Source organism: Miscanthus floridulus, chromosome 8, assembly GCF_019320115.1.
Source record: "Miscanthus floridulus cultivar M001 chromosome 8, ASM1932011v1, whole genome shotgun sequence".
NCBI classification, from domain to species: domain Eukaryota; kingdom Viridiplantae; phylum Streptophyta; class Magnoliopsida; order Poales; family Poaceae; genus Miscanthus; species Miscanthus floridulus.
This window is the reverse complement of record NC_089587.1, coordinates 55,090,201-55,108,736: the sequence shown is the minus strand read 5'-3', so window position 1 is coordinate 55,108,736 and position 18,536 is coordinate 55,090,201. Positions and strand designations below refer to the sequence as shown.

The 18,536-nt window shown below is 46.3% G+C and overlaps 1 protein-coding gene and 1 pseudogene across 1 annotated transcript; one reads left to right on the top strand and one right to left on the bottom strand.

Annotated features, from left to right (window-relative positions):
• Window positions 1-4,673: 4,673 nt before the first annotated feature.
• On the top strand, window positions 4,674-5,380 carry LOC136476418 (uncharacterized). Its single transcript, XM_066474239.1, has one exon. It carries the CDS (start codon window positions 4,803-4,805, stop codon window positions 5,253-5,255), a length of 453 nt encoding a protein of 150 aa, XP_066330336.1. The 5' UTR covers window positions 4,674-4,802; the 3' UTR covers window positions 5,256-5,380.
• A 2,263-nt stretch (window positions 5,381-7,643) lies between these two features.
• LOC136478526 (uncharacterized) lies at window positions 7,644-9,041 on the bottom strand (annotated as a pseudogene).
• Between the last annotated feature and the right edge of the window lie 9,495 nt (window positions 9,042-18,536).

The following is an 18,536-nucleotide window of genomic DNA, read 5'->3' as shown; positions in this document are numbered from 1 at the left end:
GTGATTGTTCTGTTCCCACATTTCCCTCTCTTCCTACCTGATCTTTGTGTTCTTGTCAGGCACTGAAAGTGAGAGTTGCAGAGAAACAAACGGTTCATCATCAGAGACTGCAGCGTATCAATGGGCAGATATGACCAGAGATCTGCTTGGTTTCCTCCAACCTCTCACCTTCAGTTGATTGATTGGTTTCTACAAGGAGGGCTACATTTGCACCACTCCTACAGTGTCCTCGTTCAGCCTAGCTTACACTGCTATGCTTTAAACCTCAACTCAGGCACACTCGTGTCTGCTATTTTAGAACTAACATGTTTCTCTTCTCTAAAAAAATATGAAGATTTTCATTCATCCACAAATGTGTAATCCTGCAGACCTTTTTTCTCCTCCTATCAAACATAATGTTTCTGTTATATCGCACTAAATAAAACCAAAGAAAACAGACACCAATAAAACATAATGTCTTTTGTAACCTACCTTATTTTCTTTGTTTCCTTTTATTTCTTAATTTCGTCAGGCTTACAAACTTTTTTCTTATATTTATATATTTAACCAGTAGGGGTTTCCTACCCCTCCTGATTCCTAAAGAGAAAGAGGGAATGAGCTGCCAACCCATTTGCGTGTAAACCATTTATTTTTTATGATGACCCATATATATTAAAACGTTAAAAACATAGTACAAAGTTCAGATATAGAAATCCCTAACTGCACTTCCTAGCAACACAACATAGAAATCCTAATTTCCAGGGTTTACCATCCACTTGATGTGTTGAATATGTGGTGGTTTATTTGTAATATTTCGCAACTTAGGGATTCTTTAGTCAGGGGCGGATGTAAGGAATTTACTGATAGAGAAGCAAGTTCTAATAAAATATAAATTATTAGGAGGGCAAAATCAACATTTTTTGTTGATATATATAACAAAACTTTATGTATATAAGAGAAATCCCCCCTCCCGTTCCCCTATCTTTAGCAAAACATCCAAACCAGCCCAAAGGGGCAGCCATGCGTCCCTTCTCCTAACTTGAGCTCATTTGTTCTTGAGAAGAGAGGTAGGGCTAGCGAAGAGGAGAGTATTTGATCCACCAAATCCGCCACTGAGTGAGTGAGTGTGTGTGTGTGTGTGTGTGTGTGTGTGTGTGTGTGTGTGTGTGTGTGTGAGAGAGAGAGAGAGAGAGAGAGAGAGAGAGATTTGTGAGTGATACAGAGCCTTCCCTCGTTTGATGGTTTCCACGTAATGTATTGCTTTATGTTACAGTGGATTGCCTATCGTCACCTGGGGTTTTCTCTCACAAGAGGTTTTACACATAAATTCTCGTTTATGCTCTTGTTTGATATTCTTCTAGCCATATTGCTTGATTGGTGACTGGATTACATGCTAATAATGTCATACTTCAAGTGGTGCTTGAGTATTCGGTTGGCACATGAAGTATACTTGAGTTCTTTGATATATTGATGATTTGTTGATTGGACCAAAGGATTGATTGGCTAGTTGTTGAAATACCTTGTTTAGAAGTCACATGCAAAATTTAGCTCAAAAGATCAAGAAACAGCCCCAAATCACTTTCAGTTTCACATTTTTATGTCGAAAACGAAATCGATACGAACATGAGAAAGAACCATGATTGACAAGTCCACAAGAATGTACAAGATGACACGTGATGAGACCACAAGCTAGAACTCGAATACCTCAGGGTCTCCGGGTTTGCCGTCTGTCGCTGGGTTGGAACCGCGGCAAGCATTATTGTTTGAGTCGGTGTTAGAGTACGTGTCTCCGGTGGCTCGGGTGGACTTAAGAATAGAAGAATCACGGATAGGACGCAATGATTTATCCTGGTTTGGGCCGATCGATGCCCTACGTCAAGCAGCTGATGATCCTTATACTCAAGAGCACCTAAAATCGGAGGTGTACAGGCGGTAGAGAGAGATTTGGTAGGAACGACGACTGGTCTGGCGAATGCAGCGCCGAGATAGAATGGCGTAGTGGAGATAAGCTTGGCTTCGAATCTGTTCATGATCTGTGAAAGAGAGGAGAATCGAGACTGGACAAGGGCCGAGAGGCTAGTAAACATTTTTCCAAGCTTCTTTACATGTATCAAAACCAAATTAACACCCCATTATTGTACATGAGCCGAACGGTAACTTTCCTTCATGCATCAAACCAACGCCGTCGAGGTTTAAATCCGACTCCAGAACTTTTTATTTCGAGTGCGAATGCCATCGAGGATTCAGGCAAAAACACACGCACGGGCAGCATCAGGTCAAATAGATCGTAAAACACAAGGGGAGAAAAATACCCAAGGTGGGCCAGACCGCTATGCCGAGTTCGCTGGAGTGGAAACCCGCCACTTACCTGTCGTCCGAGTTGGTCCTCGCCGTGGAGCACGGCGATGGCAGTCGGCTCCGGCAGCACCGGCGACAGTCACACACGCTTTGCTTTGGTTCTAGTCCTCCTTTACATGGTGGTGCTGATGCTGGTCTCTTTTCATCTCCCTCCTGCCTTTTGTCCTTTGAGGATCAAAAGGACAGCGATTCCAACAAATCCTCCAAGTCTCCAACCAAGCAACAAAGTTTTGGACGAAAAAATATATATATAAGTTGTAACGAACTCATATCAACTTTTTTTATTGTTTCCACTGTATTTCTCCCCCAATCTGCCACCTCAATTCCAGAGCTAGTATGGCTCTGCTGGTTCATCCTACATCTAGAATTAATTTATAAATGTATAGGATAGAAGAGCTAGTAGTACAGAATTCATCTTTTCTTTGCCGATCTATACTATACATGAGACATGAGGATGAATTAATAACTGCATGGCGGTCAGAAGAACTAGCTAGATAATATAGAGGGCATGGGGGTCAGAAGAACAAGAACTTAAACTTGGAGTTGCATCTGAAGGCGAGCGCGGTGCCGTTGGACCAGAAGAAGCGGATCTGGCATGCCAGCCGCGTCCACTGGTTGATGGCGATGAGCCCCACGACCTGCGTTCTGGCCTCCCCATTCGAGAAAGTTAAATCTGCCCTTAAGGGCATATGCCCCAGGCACTGCGCCGTTGGATTCGCATTGAGATGTAAAAATTATTCCTCCTTGCTTCTCTCGTCCCCTCTGGACCTCTGCACTCCAGCCAAAGACATACTTCCGCATGAGGGTACGAAGCAAACAGTTTCCCCAAAATTTGGTTGATGCTCATGCTGACTTGTTGTGAGAGAAAAATAATAGTCCTTCTCCTGCTCGCAAGGTACGCATGGAAAGTGGCAGCAGGGTTAAATCGTGCATTGTGAGTAGGTGGTCATAGCGCAAGACGAGGAGCCGGTGCTGGTATGATAGTATAAGACCCGAGTACCTAGCGTCCTAACCTCGCCAACACAATGGCACAGTGCAAACAGGGTACGTTAGTACTCATATCGAAAAAGAATAATATTTATCATGAAAATAGAGTGAAATAATAAGTTTTTAGCTATGCAATTGAATTTTCTATAGGTATTTAAAAGAAATCACTGTGCGGGGGGGGGGGGGGGGGGGGGCACGGGTGACGGGCCTGCTGGCCCCCTCTGGTTCCGCCGGTGACTGCAGCAGGGAGCGAGCAGCAGCAACATCACTTTGATTGCGGATCTCACGTGAGTTGGGTGTGAGTCTGTGGGTTGGGCTGGTACAAAGCGCAAAGAGGGAGCAGCAACAGCAAAGACTTACTCCACGCACCACACCGAGGCGCTGCCCACTAAGGCCTCGTTCGTTTCTCTCGGATCGGCCCGGAAAGAGGTCCATTCCACCCGGATTGGGCCAGCACGGAATTAATACCAGTCCAGCACGGAACGGGCGTTCGGTTAAGGCTACCTTAGATTACAATCCAGCCTGTTTCGACAATTCGACCCCCTCTACAGCCTGGAACCAATCTCCACCTATGACCCGCGGGAATGAATCCCTCTGGAATCTTGGTCTAGGAATGAAAAGTGGGTTGGATTCAAGTCTGAGCTGCCGAACGAGGCCTAATTGGGAGTGTTCTGTGGGTTGGGCTGGTACAAAGCGCAAAGAGGGAGCAGGAACAGCAAAGACTTACTCCACGCACCGCACCGAGGCGCTGCCCACTAATTGGGAGTGTTTAGTTCCATGACTAAACTTTAATTCCTATCACATCAGATGATTAAATATTAATTTGGAGTATTAAATATAGACTAATTATAAAACTAATTGCACAGTTTGAGACTAATTTGCGAGACGGATCTATTAAGCTTAATTAGTCCGTGATTTGGTCATGTTGTGCTACAGTAAACATGTTCTAACCAAAGATTAATTAGGCTTGATAGATTCATCTCGCTAATTAGTCTACTTTTGTGCAGTTAATTTTATAATTAGCTCATGTTCCTGGATCCAAAACACCAGCTAAGCGCTTAACCTGCCAGCGATATGGACCCTGGCGAGTGGCGGCAAAGGCAGGAGGACACGCCACAAGGGGAAGGGGACGACGAGACACGAGAGTAGTCCAAGTTCCAGAAAGAGACTCCATTCCAAAGCAATCAAACGGTCTTCCCTCTCACGGCCCAACTAACCGAAACGGGCCCGCTCCACCTCCCCTTGCGTTGGGCTTGGACCGAGTCGCCGCCATTCCCGTTCGTCGACTTTCTTTACAACTACAAATACCCCGCCACGGCCGCCACGATAGGTTTGGCCGCATCGCCGCCGAAACGCCCACCACCGAATCTGTCCCTGTTCACCTGTTGGCTATTGCCAGTTGCCACCACCGCCACTGACCAAGCACCTTCTCAGCTTCTCTTCCCGCACCAGCGTCTGGACCCCGGCCGGCCGGATATATGGCAAGAGCGACAGCGCCGTCCCGTCATCCACCGAGCGCCATGGCTGCTGCTGCTGCTGCTGCTGCTGCGGCGGCGGCGGCATCTCCACCGCCCGCAGCCGCCGTCCCCCAGCGCCGCGCCTTCTCGCGGCCTCATCATCAGCCTCACCACCACCGCCGCCTCGCGCCGGGGCGGCCGAAGCGGGCGTCGTGCGCGTGCTCGCCCACCACGCACCCGGGCTCCTACCGCTGCGCCCTGCACAGGGGCCAAGCAGCCGCAGGCGGCGGTGTCCAGCAGTCTCAGCGCGCCGCGGCGCGCGTCCATGGCCAACCCGCGGTGGAGGGCGGCGACCACATCAGGCGCGCGCTGGCCGCGCTCGTCCGCCCGCCGCCCTCCCAGCCGCGCCGCCGCGCCGAGGCATTCTGCCCCACGCCCAGCCGCCTCTCCGCCATGTCCTCGGCGTCGAGCTAACGCCGTGACAGCAGCATCGGCACCGAGAGCTCGTCGTCGGATTCGGATTCCTAGCAGTCGCAGCAACGTTGCCGTTGCCGCGACAGTTTTGTTGGCCACGTTTTTTTGGTTTCATTCTTTGATTTTTTTTTTTTACCCACTTTTCCCCGCTGCCGTCCTCTCTGCAGAGGAAGGAACTGCAACTGTACATGTACATTAATTTATTGCTGTTGCTGTCGATGTGTTTCGTTCTGTTTGTTTACTCCAGAGCAGCCACATCTGAGTTTTGCTGAGGCGTGCACAGCGGACTTGTAACGGACGGATTTGTAAATGAGACAATTTTGGGTTCCAAGCCACGCAACTGAAATTTTATTTAGTTTATAGTAACTCAGCATTGACTTTTAGTTCTTGTTTAGATCTAGGGTGTAAAGTTTTGAGGTGTCACATCAAATATTATATGAGGGTATCGCATGAGATGTTTAATATTAATAAAAAATAAATTACAGAATCCGTCAGTAAACTGCGAGACGGATTTATTAAGCCTAATTAATCCGTCATTAGCACGTGTGTTACTGTAGCACCGTCTTGTCAAATCATAGACCAGTTAGGCTTAAAAGATTCGTCTCGTAAAGTAGTCGCAATCTGTGCAATTAGTTATTTTTTAGTTTATATTTAATACTCTGCATATATCAAATATTCGATGGGACAGAGTGTAAAGTGTTATAGGAGAAACTAAAGAAGACATTCGCCCTGTTTGTTTGGGCTAGTTTGGCTTATAAGTTATGGCTAAAAGTACTGTTGACTGGTTTAGTATAAGATAAAAATATTGTTCGTTGACTGATAAACCATAGTTTATAAATCAAATATGACCCCGCCAACATGCTGCTTAATCTTAGCGGCCTTAATCTTGGCAATAGGTGGGAAGGAGTCGGGTCGTGGCTCGGTCCGGTGGCTGACTGCTGCGTTGGAGGAACGCAAGGAGCCAAGGACAGCGCAGCGCCATTCATGCCGACCAAGAAATGGACTCTGCCCGGTGCGTAGGGACGAAAACAGATTAATACGGACGGATATCACCGCTATTATATTTATTTTTAAATTTTTGTTCAGATTCGGATTTAAATACGGATAATACCAACTATATCAAATAGGATACGATTGGATATCGACATCATAAATATGCGATTTGAGTATTTGGATACGGATACGGTATCAGATATTGGATATCCAGACTTGGATACGGACAGATCTCAACCTCACTAAACAGATTCGGTTTCAAATACGATCGAAAAATATCCGTACCATTTTTTATCACTACCGGTGCGTTTCAGACTCCAACTCGTACAGAAGCACTACCTACGGTCTTTCCTTCTTGAAATCGTCAACGATTGTGACCTGGATTCGAGACTACTTAATGCTCCGTTCGGGAATCAATACCAGCCCAACGGTTTCCTCCACAAAGGTCAGAACCGTTCAAGGCGTGGAACGGCACGGAACGGGCCAACCGAACGGAGCCTTGAAAACCTGGAACACGGCCCGTTCCACCTGTATTTATTTGGCACTGACCTTCTTCAGTGACTGTTCGGATATAAGTATCAGGCCATTCCAGGCCTTTTCACCCTCTCCTCAGGTCGAATTGAAGAGCGCCACCTACGAAACTTGGAATCAAACCCAGGATTCACTCAATCCAGCCAGCAAGAGAAAATAGGTCTGTTTTTAACATGGAACAAACGAACGAGGCCTGCCTAATAGTACAGATCATCTTATCTTATATCTTATACTCTTATAAAGCAAAACACCACTAGCTATTTATCTCAACATACAAGCTATACAATTAGACAATGCACCATCACATGCAATTAAAATTCACTAAGCAAAAACCACTAGCTATTTATCTCAACATGCAAGCTATCCAACTAGACAATGCTCTATCACATACAATTAAAATCCACTAGCACATGCAACTGTAATGTCCACATCATCATATCACGCAATCCACCAATCCGCAATTCCCACGGCAACGCGCAAGGTATGCTTCTAGTTTGTATTTATTAGAGAAGCCATATGACACCAACATATAACAAATAGAAAACATTTGTCAATATATATATATATATATATATATATATATATATATATAACTACTACCCTGTAGCTGACTACAAAATAACTTATTCTGTAGCCACTTTGAGTTACGATAATTACTATATAAATTTATGAGATTATAGTAACTTCTTCCTAAGTGGTTTACTATAACGTTATGGTAAATATCCACATGTGTTATAGTAATCCAACTATCGTAAATATGTATTGACATTATCGTAAATTAGTATATAAAATTATCGTAAATGGATGTGGCTACAGAATAACTTATTTTGTAGCTGGCTATTCCTTCTCATGCCTTTAATCGATCTAGTTATGCCTTCCATTGGTACTTGCATCATACATGATGTCATCAAGAAGATATGAATCATGATAGCATCCCTCAAGTTCCAACATATCACTAGGAAGCAGAATAAGATCATTGGTTGAGATAGTGGCAGGCAAAGGTGTCGATTCTTCTTCCATCGTTACATCTTTCCAAAACTCCATTAGCATGGAATCGCTGGCCATGTCTATTTCATCCCAATTTATATTATTGTCATCTGCACCCACATTAGTAGTAGTAACAACTTTTGCATCTAACTCTCAATGCACAACATTCATATGATTGACAGCAGTTGTTTCATCTCCCATATGTTTTTGTTCACCATCATCGACATTGAAAGTAGCTTCAGGATTAATGCCATGTGTGGAATTTCCAATATGTGTAACATCCAGTTTGGTATGATTCAATTCAGCGATATCAGTATATATAGTGGAAACAATACTATCCATTGTTGAAGAGGATGACAATTGAAAAGGCTTTAGAGGAACATGAGGGAAATGGAATGCCATGTCACCATCTTGAGAAACAAAATTACTAGTGCTAGCACTACCAACACAATATGTATCAGTAGAAGCAATGGTACTCACGTAGCAGTTGTTTGGAATATTGTTGGGTAGTGCTTCTGGAAGTAACTGTTGAGGAGTCATAAGACCTAAAGCAGCATCATTGTTGCTAATGCATTTCCTCAAGAACCATAGACCCTTGGTCATGTATGTCATAGGTGGGAATGATCCACTCACAATTGGTGTAGGTCTTATTGGGGTTGCCATTATGGGGCATGCTCTTTGTGGTGGAAGTGGCAAGGGTAAATGCATTGGATTAGCATTATTAGTTGGTGGCAAAGGTTGAGGAATGCAAATAAAGGGATTATATCTAGTAGACTGAGGAATAAATTGTGTCATATGGTATTGATCCAAAGAAGATTCGAGGGATGTTGATGACTGACTTGTCAACATGTGGTGATAAGGCTTCTTAGTAGACTATAGACATGGATCAAACTTGTACTTTTCAAGATGTGCGCATAGAACATCATTTAGAAAATCATAGGACTCAATGGAGGCAATTGCCTCAGCAATATCAGAGTCCAATATCGTGCTACGATTGTGGGAACTAGCACACACCCAAGCATGGACAAAAAGTTCCTGCACAAATACCTCACATGCCTTTGTCAGGAAGGTTGGGGTTTCAGATGTCATCATCATTTTACCCTTCTTGGCACAAATGACCTTTTTGAGACAAGTCACGGGGATTGTGCGCTCTCTAAAGTCATCAGTCACCTCAATTTCTTCTTGTTTCTTCATCCAAAATTCTTCTATCATCTGTTGCCTAGACAATGACAAGGGCATCCTTGGTGATGTATGAATGTTAATTGGACGATCCATTTCTTTCTTGTTTGGGCTAGATAGATTCACCTAGATACAGAAAGCACTCATATAGTTAATGATAAAATGAATTGTTGATTCATCCAACAACTTATTAGTTCTATTCTCCTATCAAGCATAGCTTTGGAAAACAACATAGTTTCTTAAAGTACATATATACGTAGAAATAATCTATATGTAAACTACTTTCAAGAATTATAAGATAGATGTCGTACCTTAATTGATTAGAAGTTTGAGTGCCCCGAAGAACTAAAACTCCAAAAAGCACTGTAGGTGATCGATGAGGATGGGCACCACATGCAGTGCCTTTTATAGGAAACCTAGGGATTACCTTTTTGTGGAAAATAAAATAGGAAAAACTAATATATTAAAAGGTTGTTACTTGTTGATAGATATCTTTTTGTTTTTGCTATCCTTTGTAGCTATACACATCTTTTCCACCGTTTTATCAATACATTCACACATTAGTTAACTCATGATGCTATCCATGCACCTTTCCTTTGTATCTTTTAGCTATAGTCGGTTTGTCGTTTACCATCTTACATGCTTGCTTCTTAATGATTTCTTTGTTAAAGAAATATCAAACAACTTTTTGGTTGTGTACTAGATATTACTTGTGTACTTATGTAGGACAACTAAGATGATCGAGTGGGCACATGTGTGTTACTAGTTGGATTCATGCTATATGAGAAAGAGAGGTGCTTGTGGAATGTGTGGTTCGAGATGAAGCCGAGTTTCTTGCAAGCTATAGACACTCATAAGGTTACATTTTTTTCTTGCATTGGCACTATTACATTGGATGCCAGTTTTTGTGTAAAGGTACACTTTCATTCATTTGCTTTTGAGCATCTCCAAGAGCCTTTCTAAATCATATTCTCTAAATCATCATTTGGAGAGTCACTTGCATAAAAATCGCTTTTTATATATTTTCACTCTCCAACAGTCTTTCTATATCTCATGCACACGAGAGTCATTCTCGTCTCTTATTTTTAGCTAGCGAGAAATCCGGAATAGAAGATGGTTATATTTGGATAACCATTTAGACAAGCTGTTGTAGAGTAGTTTTTCACCAAGATCTCTATTCCTAGCATTTAGGAAAGATTTAGAGTCTCTTGGAGTTGCTCTTGCCTTCTAGTTGTTTGATGTTAAAGGTTACCTTGTTATTTGGCTCTGGTACTGTGGATGTTTGCTTGTGGTGCAAAGGTGTTTGTTTCTAGTCATTTGCTTTATCTTTCTAGTCATTAGAGGAGAAAATTTTAATTTGTTATTTGGCTCTATTATAGTGGATGTTTGTTAGCGGTGTAAAGGTGCGCTTTCTAGCCGTCTGTTCGCTTGTTGGTTTTAGTCAGGGCTTATCAGCCAGCCAATAGTGTTTTCCTCTCACAACAAACCAGCACCAGCCATACTTATCAGCCTAGAAACCAACTAGCGAACAGGCCTAAAATAGATGAATAGATTCACAATGCACCACTGACACCAAACACTCCATAAAACCGATAAAAAAACACTCCATAATAGTACGGCTACTGCATATCTACCATCTACCATTTTATTTTATTTTATCTTTTTATTTTATACACCATTTCCTGATCCCTCAAACGGCCACGTCGACTATTACTGTGGCGCACCTGTTCATGGGAACTCAACCCTATGGCACCTGTCCACGGTTACTGTAGCAACTTCCTCTCCCCCCTAACTATGTAACAGGTGGGCCCTATTCGTTTCGTTAAAATTTGGCTTATGCTGATTTATTGTAAGAAAAACATTATTCCTTCGCTAGCCAGAACTGCTGAAATAGTGCTGAAAAACAGGCCGTCAGTTTTTTTTCACGTTTAATTTTTCTTACCTACTAGGTAAGTTAGTATTTTTCCCGCACAAAGCACGGGATTACCTGCTAGTTCTGACAGAGTTTCCATATGCATCATCAAAAGTTTCTAAGTTGAGAAAATCGAACATCTAAGAAATATGGTGTCAGTACAGAAAGTGACCAACTAGTAAATATTTATAGTTTTGTTGTACGTTGTGATCGGAGGTGGCCTAGCACTCAATAACACATGATTTATACTAGTTCAGGCAACGTGCCCTACGTCCAGTCAGGGTCGGTCGGTGACGTTATTCCCGAGCCCAGGTGCTCGAAGTCTGTAGTGGGGTTACAAACGAGAAGGAGAAATGAGGGGTGTACGGTCGGTCTGGTCGGAAGGGCCGAGATCGACAAGAGTTATGCTATGAACGAAGTGTCCAACCCTAAACCTAAACTTGAAGAAGTCGACTTAGGTTAACTCCCCTGTGTTTGGAGGGAGCACATCCCCTTTTATAGAAGAAGGGGATGGTTTTACAAGAGAGAGAGTGTGTACGTACGTTTCTAAGCCTTGTTGCCCATGCCGATGGGGATGGGACAATGGTGGGCGCCCGTAATACTGTTGATGTCACTGCAGAATGTCAGGTACATGTGGGAGGTTGAGCTGCTTTCTTCAAGACTGGAGGACGTCGGTACCTGCAAAAATGTTGTCTCACCGACTAGAGGCATGTCTTTACAATGTTCGCCTGGTACAGTGAATTCCGGCGCCCACAATACTGTTGATGCCTAGAGGCACGTGGGGGGGTCTTTGTAGGGTCGAGATGGCGGACTAGAGGGGGGTGAATAGTCCTTTCTAAAATTAATTACGTCGGCTAACCGAAACAAGTGCGGAATTAAGACTATGGTCTAGCCAAGATTATACCCCTCTATTTATCTTCTCTAGCATCTTCCAAAGATACTAATTAAGCAACAAAGGTGTCGGGCTAGCTAGAGCTCACCTAACCAATTCTAGAAGCAAGGTCACACAAACCTATGCCACTGGTACTTTAAGCAACAAGGGAGCTCCTACATATGCTAGTAAGCAAACGCACAAAGCCACCTAATGCTCACTAATAATGCTCAATAACAAGGCAACCAATACCAAATTAAAGAGCGCAATTACTTAGCTACACAAACTAAGCAATGCGACTAACAAGGTTACATAAACCAAATTAGCCACGCAAGGGAGCTACTTCTATGCTACACAAGCAAAAAGATAACTAGTAAGCTACACAAGCTAACTAATTACAAGAGCAACTACACAAGCACAATGTATATGAAAGTAAATACAAGCTTGTGTAACGAGGATGCAAACCAACGGGAAGAACAAGGTTGACACGGTGATTTTTCTCCTGAGGTTTACGTGTTTGCCAACACGCTAGTCCTTGTTGTGTCGACCGCTCACTTAGTGGTTCGATGGCTAATTGGCATCACCCGCCAAGCCCGCACGTCGGGCATCACGAGAACCTACCCTGAAAGTGAGGGTAGCTCAATGACACGCTCAACTAGAGTTGCTCTTCGCGGCTCCCGCGGGTGAGCACAAAGCCCCTCACAAAGCACTTCTCCGGAGCGCCGCACAAGCTTTTTGCGGGCTTCGATGGAGACCACCACCAAGCCGTCTAGGAGGTGGCAACCTCCAAGAGTAACAAGCACCACCGACTTGCAACTCGATTACCTAGTGCCACTCGATGCAACCTCATGATGCAATCGCACTAGAATCGCTCTCTCACATAATCGAATGATCACTATCAAGTATATGTGAGATGGAGGGCTCCCAAGCACTACTACACAAGCCACCAAGGCTCTAGTGTGCTCAGCTACCGGCCTAAGGCTGACCATGGCTTCTATTTATAACCCCACGAACAAATAGAGCCGTTACCCCTTCACTGGGCAAAACTCGGGACGACCGGACGCTCCAGTCAGATCGACCGGACGCTGGACCTCAGCGTCCGGTCGTGCAATGCACGCCACGTGTCCCCTGCTTCAAATACTATTCGCCTGATCTTAACGGTCATCTGACGATCAGACACAGCAGCTTGAACTGACCGGACTCAGCAACCCCAGCATCCGGTCATTTCCAGTAAGGTACCAGACATGACCGGACGCGTCTGGTTGGTCACGATCGGACGCAGCACCAGCGTCCGGTCACCTCTAGCAACACTGCTCTACCTACATCATCATACATCACCTTGATCGGACGCACCCTATTAGCGTCCGGTCACTTCCAGCACCAGCGTCCGGTCGAAGACCGGCGCCTGCCCGCTGACTGCCACTACTGACCGGACGCTAGAACCCAGCGTCCGGTCACTACGTGACCAATGTCCGGTCCACTCTGTGAGACCCTATCTTTTTGGAATAGGGCACCGGTGGCACCATCGGACTGTCCGCACTCTATGGGCGGACACTCCACCGGTGGAGTTCCGAACCCTTCTCACCTCCGTTCCATCGTCGAGTTGATCCACATCAACTCCAACTTCATCTCCTTTGTAAATGTGCCAACACCACCAAGTGTACACCACCATGTGTATGTGTGTTAGCATTTTCACAATCATTTTACAAAGGATTAGCCACTCAACTTGCCACGCCACTCAATCCTAGCGATAATACAAAGTTAGATCACTCGAGTGGCACTAGATGACCGATATGCAAACAAGTTTGCCCCTCTTGATAGTACGGCCATCTATCCTAAACCCAGTCACAAACTTCTCTACACACCTATGACCGGTGAAATGAAATGCCCTAGGTTATACCTTTTCCTTGCGCATTCCATTCCATCTCCCCCAATGTCGATGCAACACATGCACCAACACGATCAACAATGATATGATCCACTTCATATCATCACATGATCATATTGGTTCATTGATCTTGACTTCACTTGCTTTTCACCGTTGCCTTCATCCATCGGCGCCAAGTCTTGCTTAAGCTTCACCGCCACGCGGTCCATCGCTCTAAAGCCTTCGACTTACCCTTCACGCTTGCAACTGGTCCATCAAGCCAAGTCTTGTCTTGATCTTCTCCACCTTGATCACATGACTCAATGTCATGTCTTATGTGCAATGAGCTCCTTCATCATCACATGTTTGAGCTTTGCAACATCTCCAAGCCATTTTCACCTTCATGGCATATGTTGCTTAGACATATGTACCTATGGACTAATCTCCTGTGTATCTCACATAAACACAATTAGTTCACCTAGGTTGTCACTCAATTACCAAAACCACATAAGAACCTTTTAGTCTTACCGTACGGGTGTTTTGACTGGTGCCTACAATACTATAGAGGTAAACGTGGGCGCCTATAATACTGTTCGTGGCAGGGCGGTTGTAAAGCACTGTTCCACAGGGTATGGTCCCTATGCTGTGGTTTGACTTGTGAGCCCTGCCTTGCCTTCCTTAGTATGCCTTCTGGTTCTTTCTGAGTGGGCGTCCCCGGTCGGATGGCACCAGTCGGTACTGGCGCGCCAGTCGGAGAATAGCAATGGGTAGGGTTTTCTATGAACCCCGGTCGGAGACGTGGGGTCAGAGTCAGAGGTGGTCCTCGGGTCAAGCTTTTTGGGTGGAGGCCGTGCCAAGGTGGCCGGGGCCTAACGCTAGTGCTCCGATCGGAGAGGCCGTTCGGAGTTAGCCTAAGCCTGAGCTGGTGCTCCGGTCGGAAAGATGGGTCGAAGGCGGCTAGGGCCTGAAGCGAGTGCTCTGGTCTATTTGAACTTAGACTCTCGGGCTGGTCTAGAAGAAAACAAGGCCATCCTCCTGGGCCGAGCCCTGGCGTGGAAGCCGGTCCCTGAGGGACCCCGGGTTTATGAACTCGACAGGAGCCCCCGAGCCCTGGGCGATTTGGGCAGAATCATCTAGGGGCTTTTTGTCTTACCGGTGGGTGCGCATGAGTGCACCCGTGGGTGTAGCCCCTGAGCCCCCGGGCGGTTCATGCCAAACCGGCTGGGGGGTGTTTCTGAGTTTGTCAATGGGGGATGTTTTTTCTGTTTTATCGGCGGGTGCGCGCGAGTGCACCCGTGGGTGTAGCCCCCGAGCCCCGAGCGGTTCGGGCCGAACCAGCTGGGGGTGTTGTCTCAGTAGGCGTGTATGCATGTTTTTTAGTTTGAGATGGAATTTTGTTAAACCGCGGCATTGTTGCGCGTCGTGGGATCGGGTGAGTCGGAGTCATGAACGGACCCTAGCGTCGGTGCGCGCCATGGGTGGAGCTAGTTTGGTTTGGTTGTGTCAGAGCTCACTGATCTTTTGGCGTCGATGCATGCCATGGGATCGGGTGAGGCGGAGTCATGAACGGATCCAGGCATCGGTGCATGCCGTGGATTGAGAGAGTTAGTTCAGGAAGCCGTTATGCGAGTTTAGGAGTCACGGTCCCAGGAGCCATAGCCAGATGTTGCTGATCCTATCGACACGAGTTTAGGAGTCATGGTCCCAAGAGCCATAGCCGGATGTCACCGATCCTGTCGACACGAGTTTAGGAGTCGCGGTCCTAGGGTTTCTTTGGAGCGCAGTGAAGCCGTCCAAAGCCGTTACAAAGACGTTGTTAGTTTAGTTAAAGATCAGACGAGGCGGTGCTCGCGGGTCCTAGTGTTGGTGCACGCCGGGGACCGGGCGAGTCGTAGTCGTGGATCTAGCGAGTTCGAGGTCGCCGTCCTTGGCATTTTTCTTGAGCCCCCGAGCCCTATCGGGCCTTTTGCATGGGTCGATGTGAGTTTATGTGCGTTACCCTATCTGGTTCCTCACAAACTAGGAGGGCTGAGTTTCGTCTCCTATCTTGATCGCTCGGGCTCGAAAGACTAGCTCGGTGAGTTGTTAATAGGTGTGATCAAGTGGAATCCGGATTCGTCATTCGTGATAGGGTCGGCATAGCCCTCTTGTGACATTCCACTAATCCTTTACCTGCAACCCGACAGATGCCTAGGTCATTTTGGAGACCAACCTGGGTGGCCTTTCGGCCTCCCCTTCGATGGAGATTCTGTGGGCTTGGCGAGAGGTTTAGGATCGAATGAGAAGATTGAGATGACCCAGTCTGCCAGACCAGGCTAGGGCCACATGGTGCTCATCTACGGTTTTCTCCCCTAGCTCTGTTGGTTACTCATATCGAATGAGGCAACCGCCGCTTCGTGACGCAACACGAAGCGTTCTGATGCCTTTCGCTGCATGTGCGATGCTTAGTTCCCGAGCCCCCGGGTGGTTCATGCCCTAACTATCCAGGGGGTTCGGGCGTATGGTATGAAATGTGCATATGGATGTATAAATGTTTTAAATTGAAATAGAGGGGCTTTGATAATGTTTTACCTTGATGACTAGAGCGACGAGGTTCGAAGAGCTCTAGTCAGAAACGTCCGACCGAGACCTGCACTTATCAATCGTGGGTTAACCCTCACGTGAACAATTTTGTGTTTAATGAACATATGCTTACCTTGATGACCTGAGAGACGGGGTTCGGAGAGCTTCAGTTGGAAATGTCCAACTAGGACCCATGCTCGTCATTCGAGACAGAGTTGGCATGGCCTGCATGGGGCACCCCTTTGCTTCATACCTGTATCTCAGGTGCTTATCCTGAGTGAATCGATCGACTTAGGAGGGTCTGGTTGTCTCTCGGCAGAGATTTCGCGTGGTGGGGCCTGCACGACTGGAGTGACGGAGTTCGAAGAGCTCCAGTCGGAAACGTCCGACTGGTACCTACGCTTGTCAATCGTGGGTTAGCCCTTGTGTGAACTGTTTGTATTAATGAACACATGCTCACCTTGGCGTCTTGAGAGACGGGGTTCGAAGAGCTCCAGTTGGAGACGCCCGACCAGGACCTGTATCTCAGGTGACTTAGGAGGCCGGTTGATCTCTCCCGGTGGAGATTTTGCTGTTGGATCTCTCTAGGTCTGGCCTAGGGAGATGGGGAGTCGTCCGCGTGTGGTGTGCTGCGGTTTTTTTGTGCTTGACTTGCGGTAGTGGTGGGCCATGTCCCTGTCACGTCCCGCCTAATCAGGAGCCGTTTCATCATGCTAGGCACGTCCCGTTGGTCAGGAGGCGTCCCATCTGCATTTAATGAAAAAGAGAGAGATTTTTGCTCTGTTGTTTTGCCTTCCCAATCGGTACGGGCCCTTTCCTAACTGCTGCTCCCCTTCCCTTAAGTAGGAGAAGAGAGAGGTTGTTCGCTTCGTTCTTTTGCCTGTTCATCGTCTACCGCACCGTGTTTCTTTTTCCTCCTCGTCGAGAGTGTCTTTGAGAGCTACGAAGGTTTCTAGGAAAGGGGGGAGGAGAGAGCGAAGGAGAGAACTTACTAATCCTTTTGCGATCTAGAGTGAGGATGTTCGGACTAGAAGTCGTCCACCATGAGGAAGTCGGTGCTGGAGGCCTTCGTCTAGAAAGGGTTTCTTCTGCAGCCGCAGGAGGTGGCGCACTAGAGGGTCCCGAGAAAGGAGGAGTTCCCCGCAACCTCATTCCGACGAGGTGGTTTAATTCCTTACCTTCCACGAGCGAGGTTTAGGATACCCCCTGAAAGGTCCTTGTTTGGTTTGGTAATTGAGTGACAACTTAGGTGGACTAATTATGTTTATGTGAGATACACAAGTGATTAGTCCATAGGTACATGTGTATGAGCAACATATGCCATGAAGGTGAAAATGGCTTAGAAATGTTGCAAAGCTCTCACATGTGATGAGGAAGGAGCTTAAAATGCACATGAGACATGACATTGAGTCATGTGATCAAGGTGGAGAAGATCAGAGACAAGACTTGGCTTGATGGACCGGTTGCAAGCATGAAGGGCAAGTTGAAGGCTTTGGAGTGATGGACCGCGTGGCGGTGAAGCTTGAGCAAGACTTGGCGTCGATGGACGGTAGCAACGGTGAAGAGCAAGTAAAGTCAAGATCGATGGACCAATATGATCATAGTGATGATATGAAGTGGATCATATCATTGTTGATCGTGTTGGTGGCATGTGTTGCATCAACATTGGAGAAGATGGAATGAGAATGCGTAAGGCAAAGGTATAACCTAGGGCATTTCATTTCACCGGTCATAGGTGTGTAGAGAAGTTTATGACCGGGTTTAGGATAGATGGCCGTACTATCAAGAGGGGCAAAACTTGTTTGCATATTGGTCATCTAGTGCCACTTGAGGTGATCTAACTTTGCATCACATCGCTAGGATCGAGTGGCGTGGCAAGATGAGTGGCTAACATCCTTTGGGAAATGATTGTGAAAATGCTAACACACATACATGGTGGTGTACACTTGGTGGTGTTGGCACATTTACAAAGGAGGTGGTGTTTCCATTCGGCGCTTTTGGGAAAATGGAATGCCTATTTTCTATTGCGCCAGATGCAAATTCTTGGTGATTAGCACATTGGAGCAAGGGTGAAGAAGTTAGAAGTGAAAACGAGTTGATCGCAAAGATGCTGGCGTCGTTCAACTGACCGGACGCTGGATCTGAATGCACTGGACGCTGGCAGGCTGCGTCCGGTCAGGCTGACGTACGATGACGCAGAAGCTGGAGTGTGACCGGACGCTGGTTGCGTCCGATTAAGTGTGATCGGACACGTCCGGTCGAGGTCGGTACCTTACTGGAAACGACCGGACGCTGGGGGTTCAGCGTCCGGTCAGTTATAAGCTACTGCGTCCGGTCAAGTCAAGTGGACTATTGGAACCGGGACACGTGGCCGTCTGC

Bases quoted from the DNA above. Each gene is read 5' to 3' on its own strand.
- LOC136476418 (XM_066474239.1), top strand. From the start codon at position 4,803: ATGGCAAGAGCGACAGCGCCGTCCCGTCATCCACCGAGCGCCATGGCT.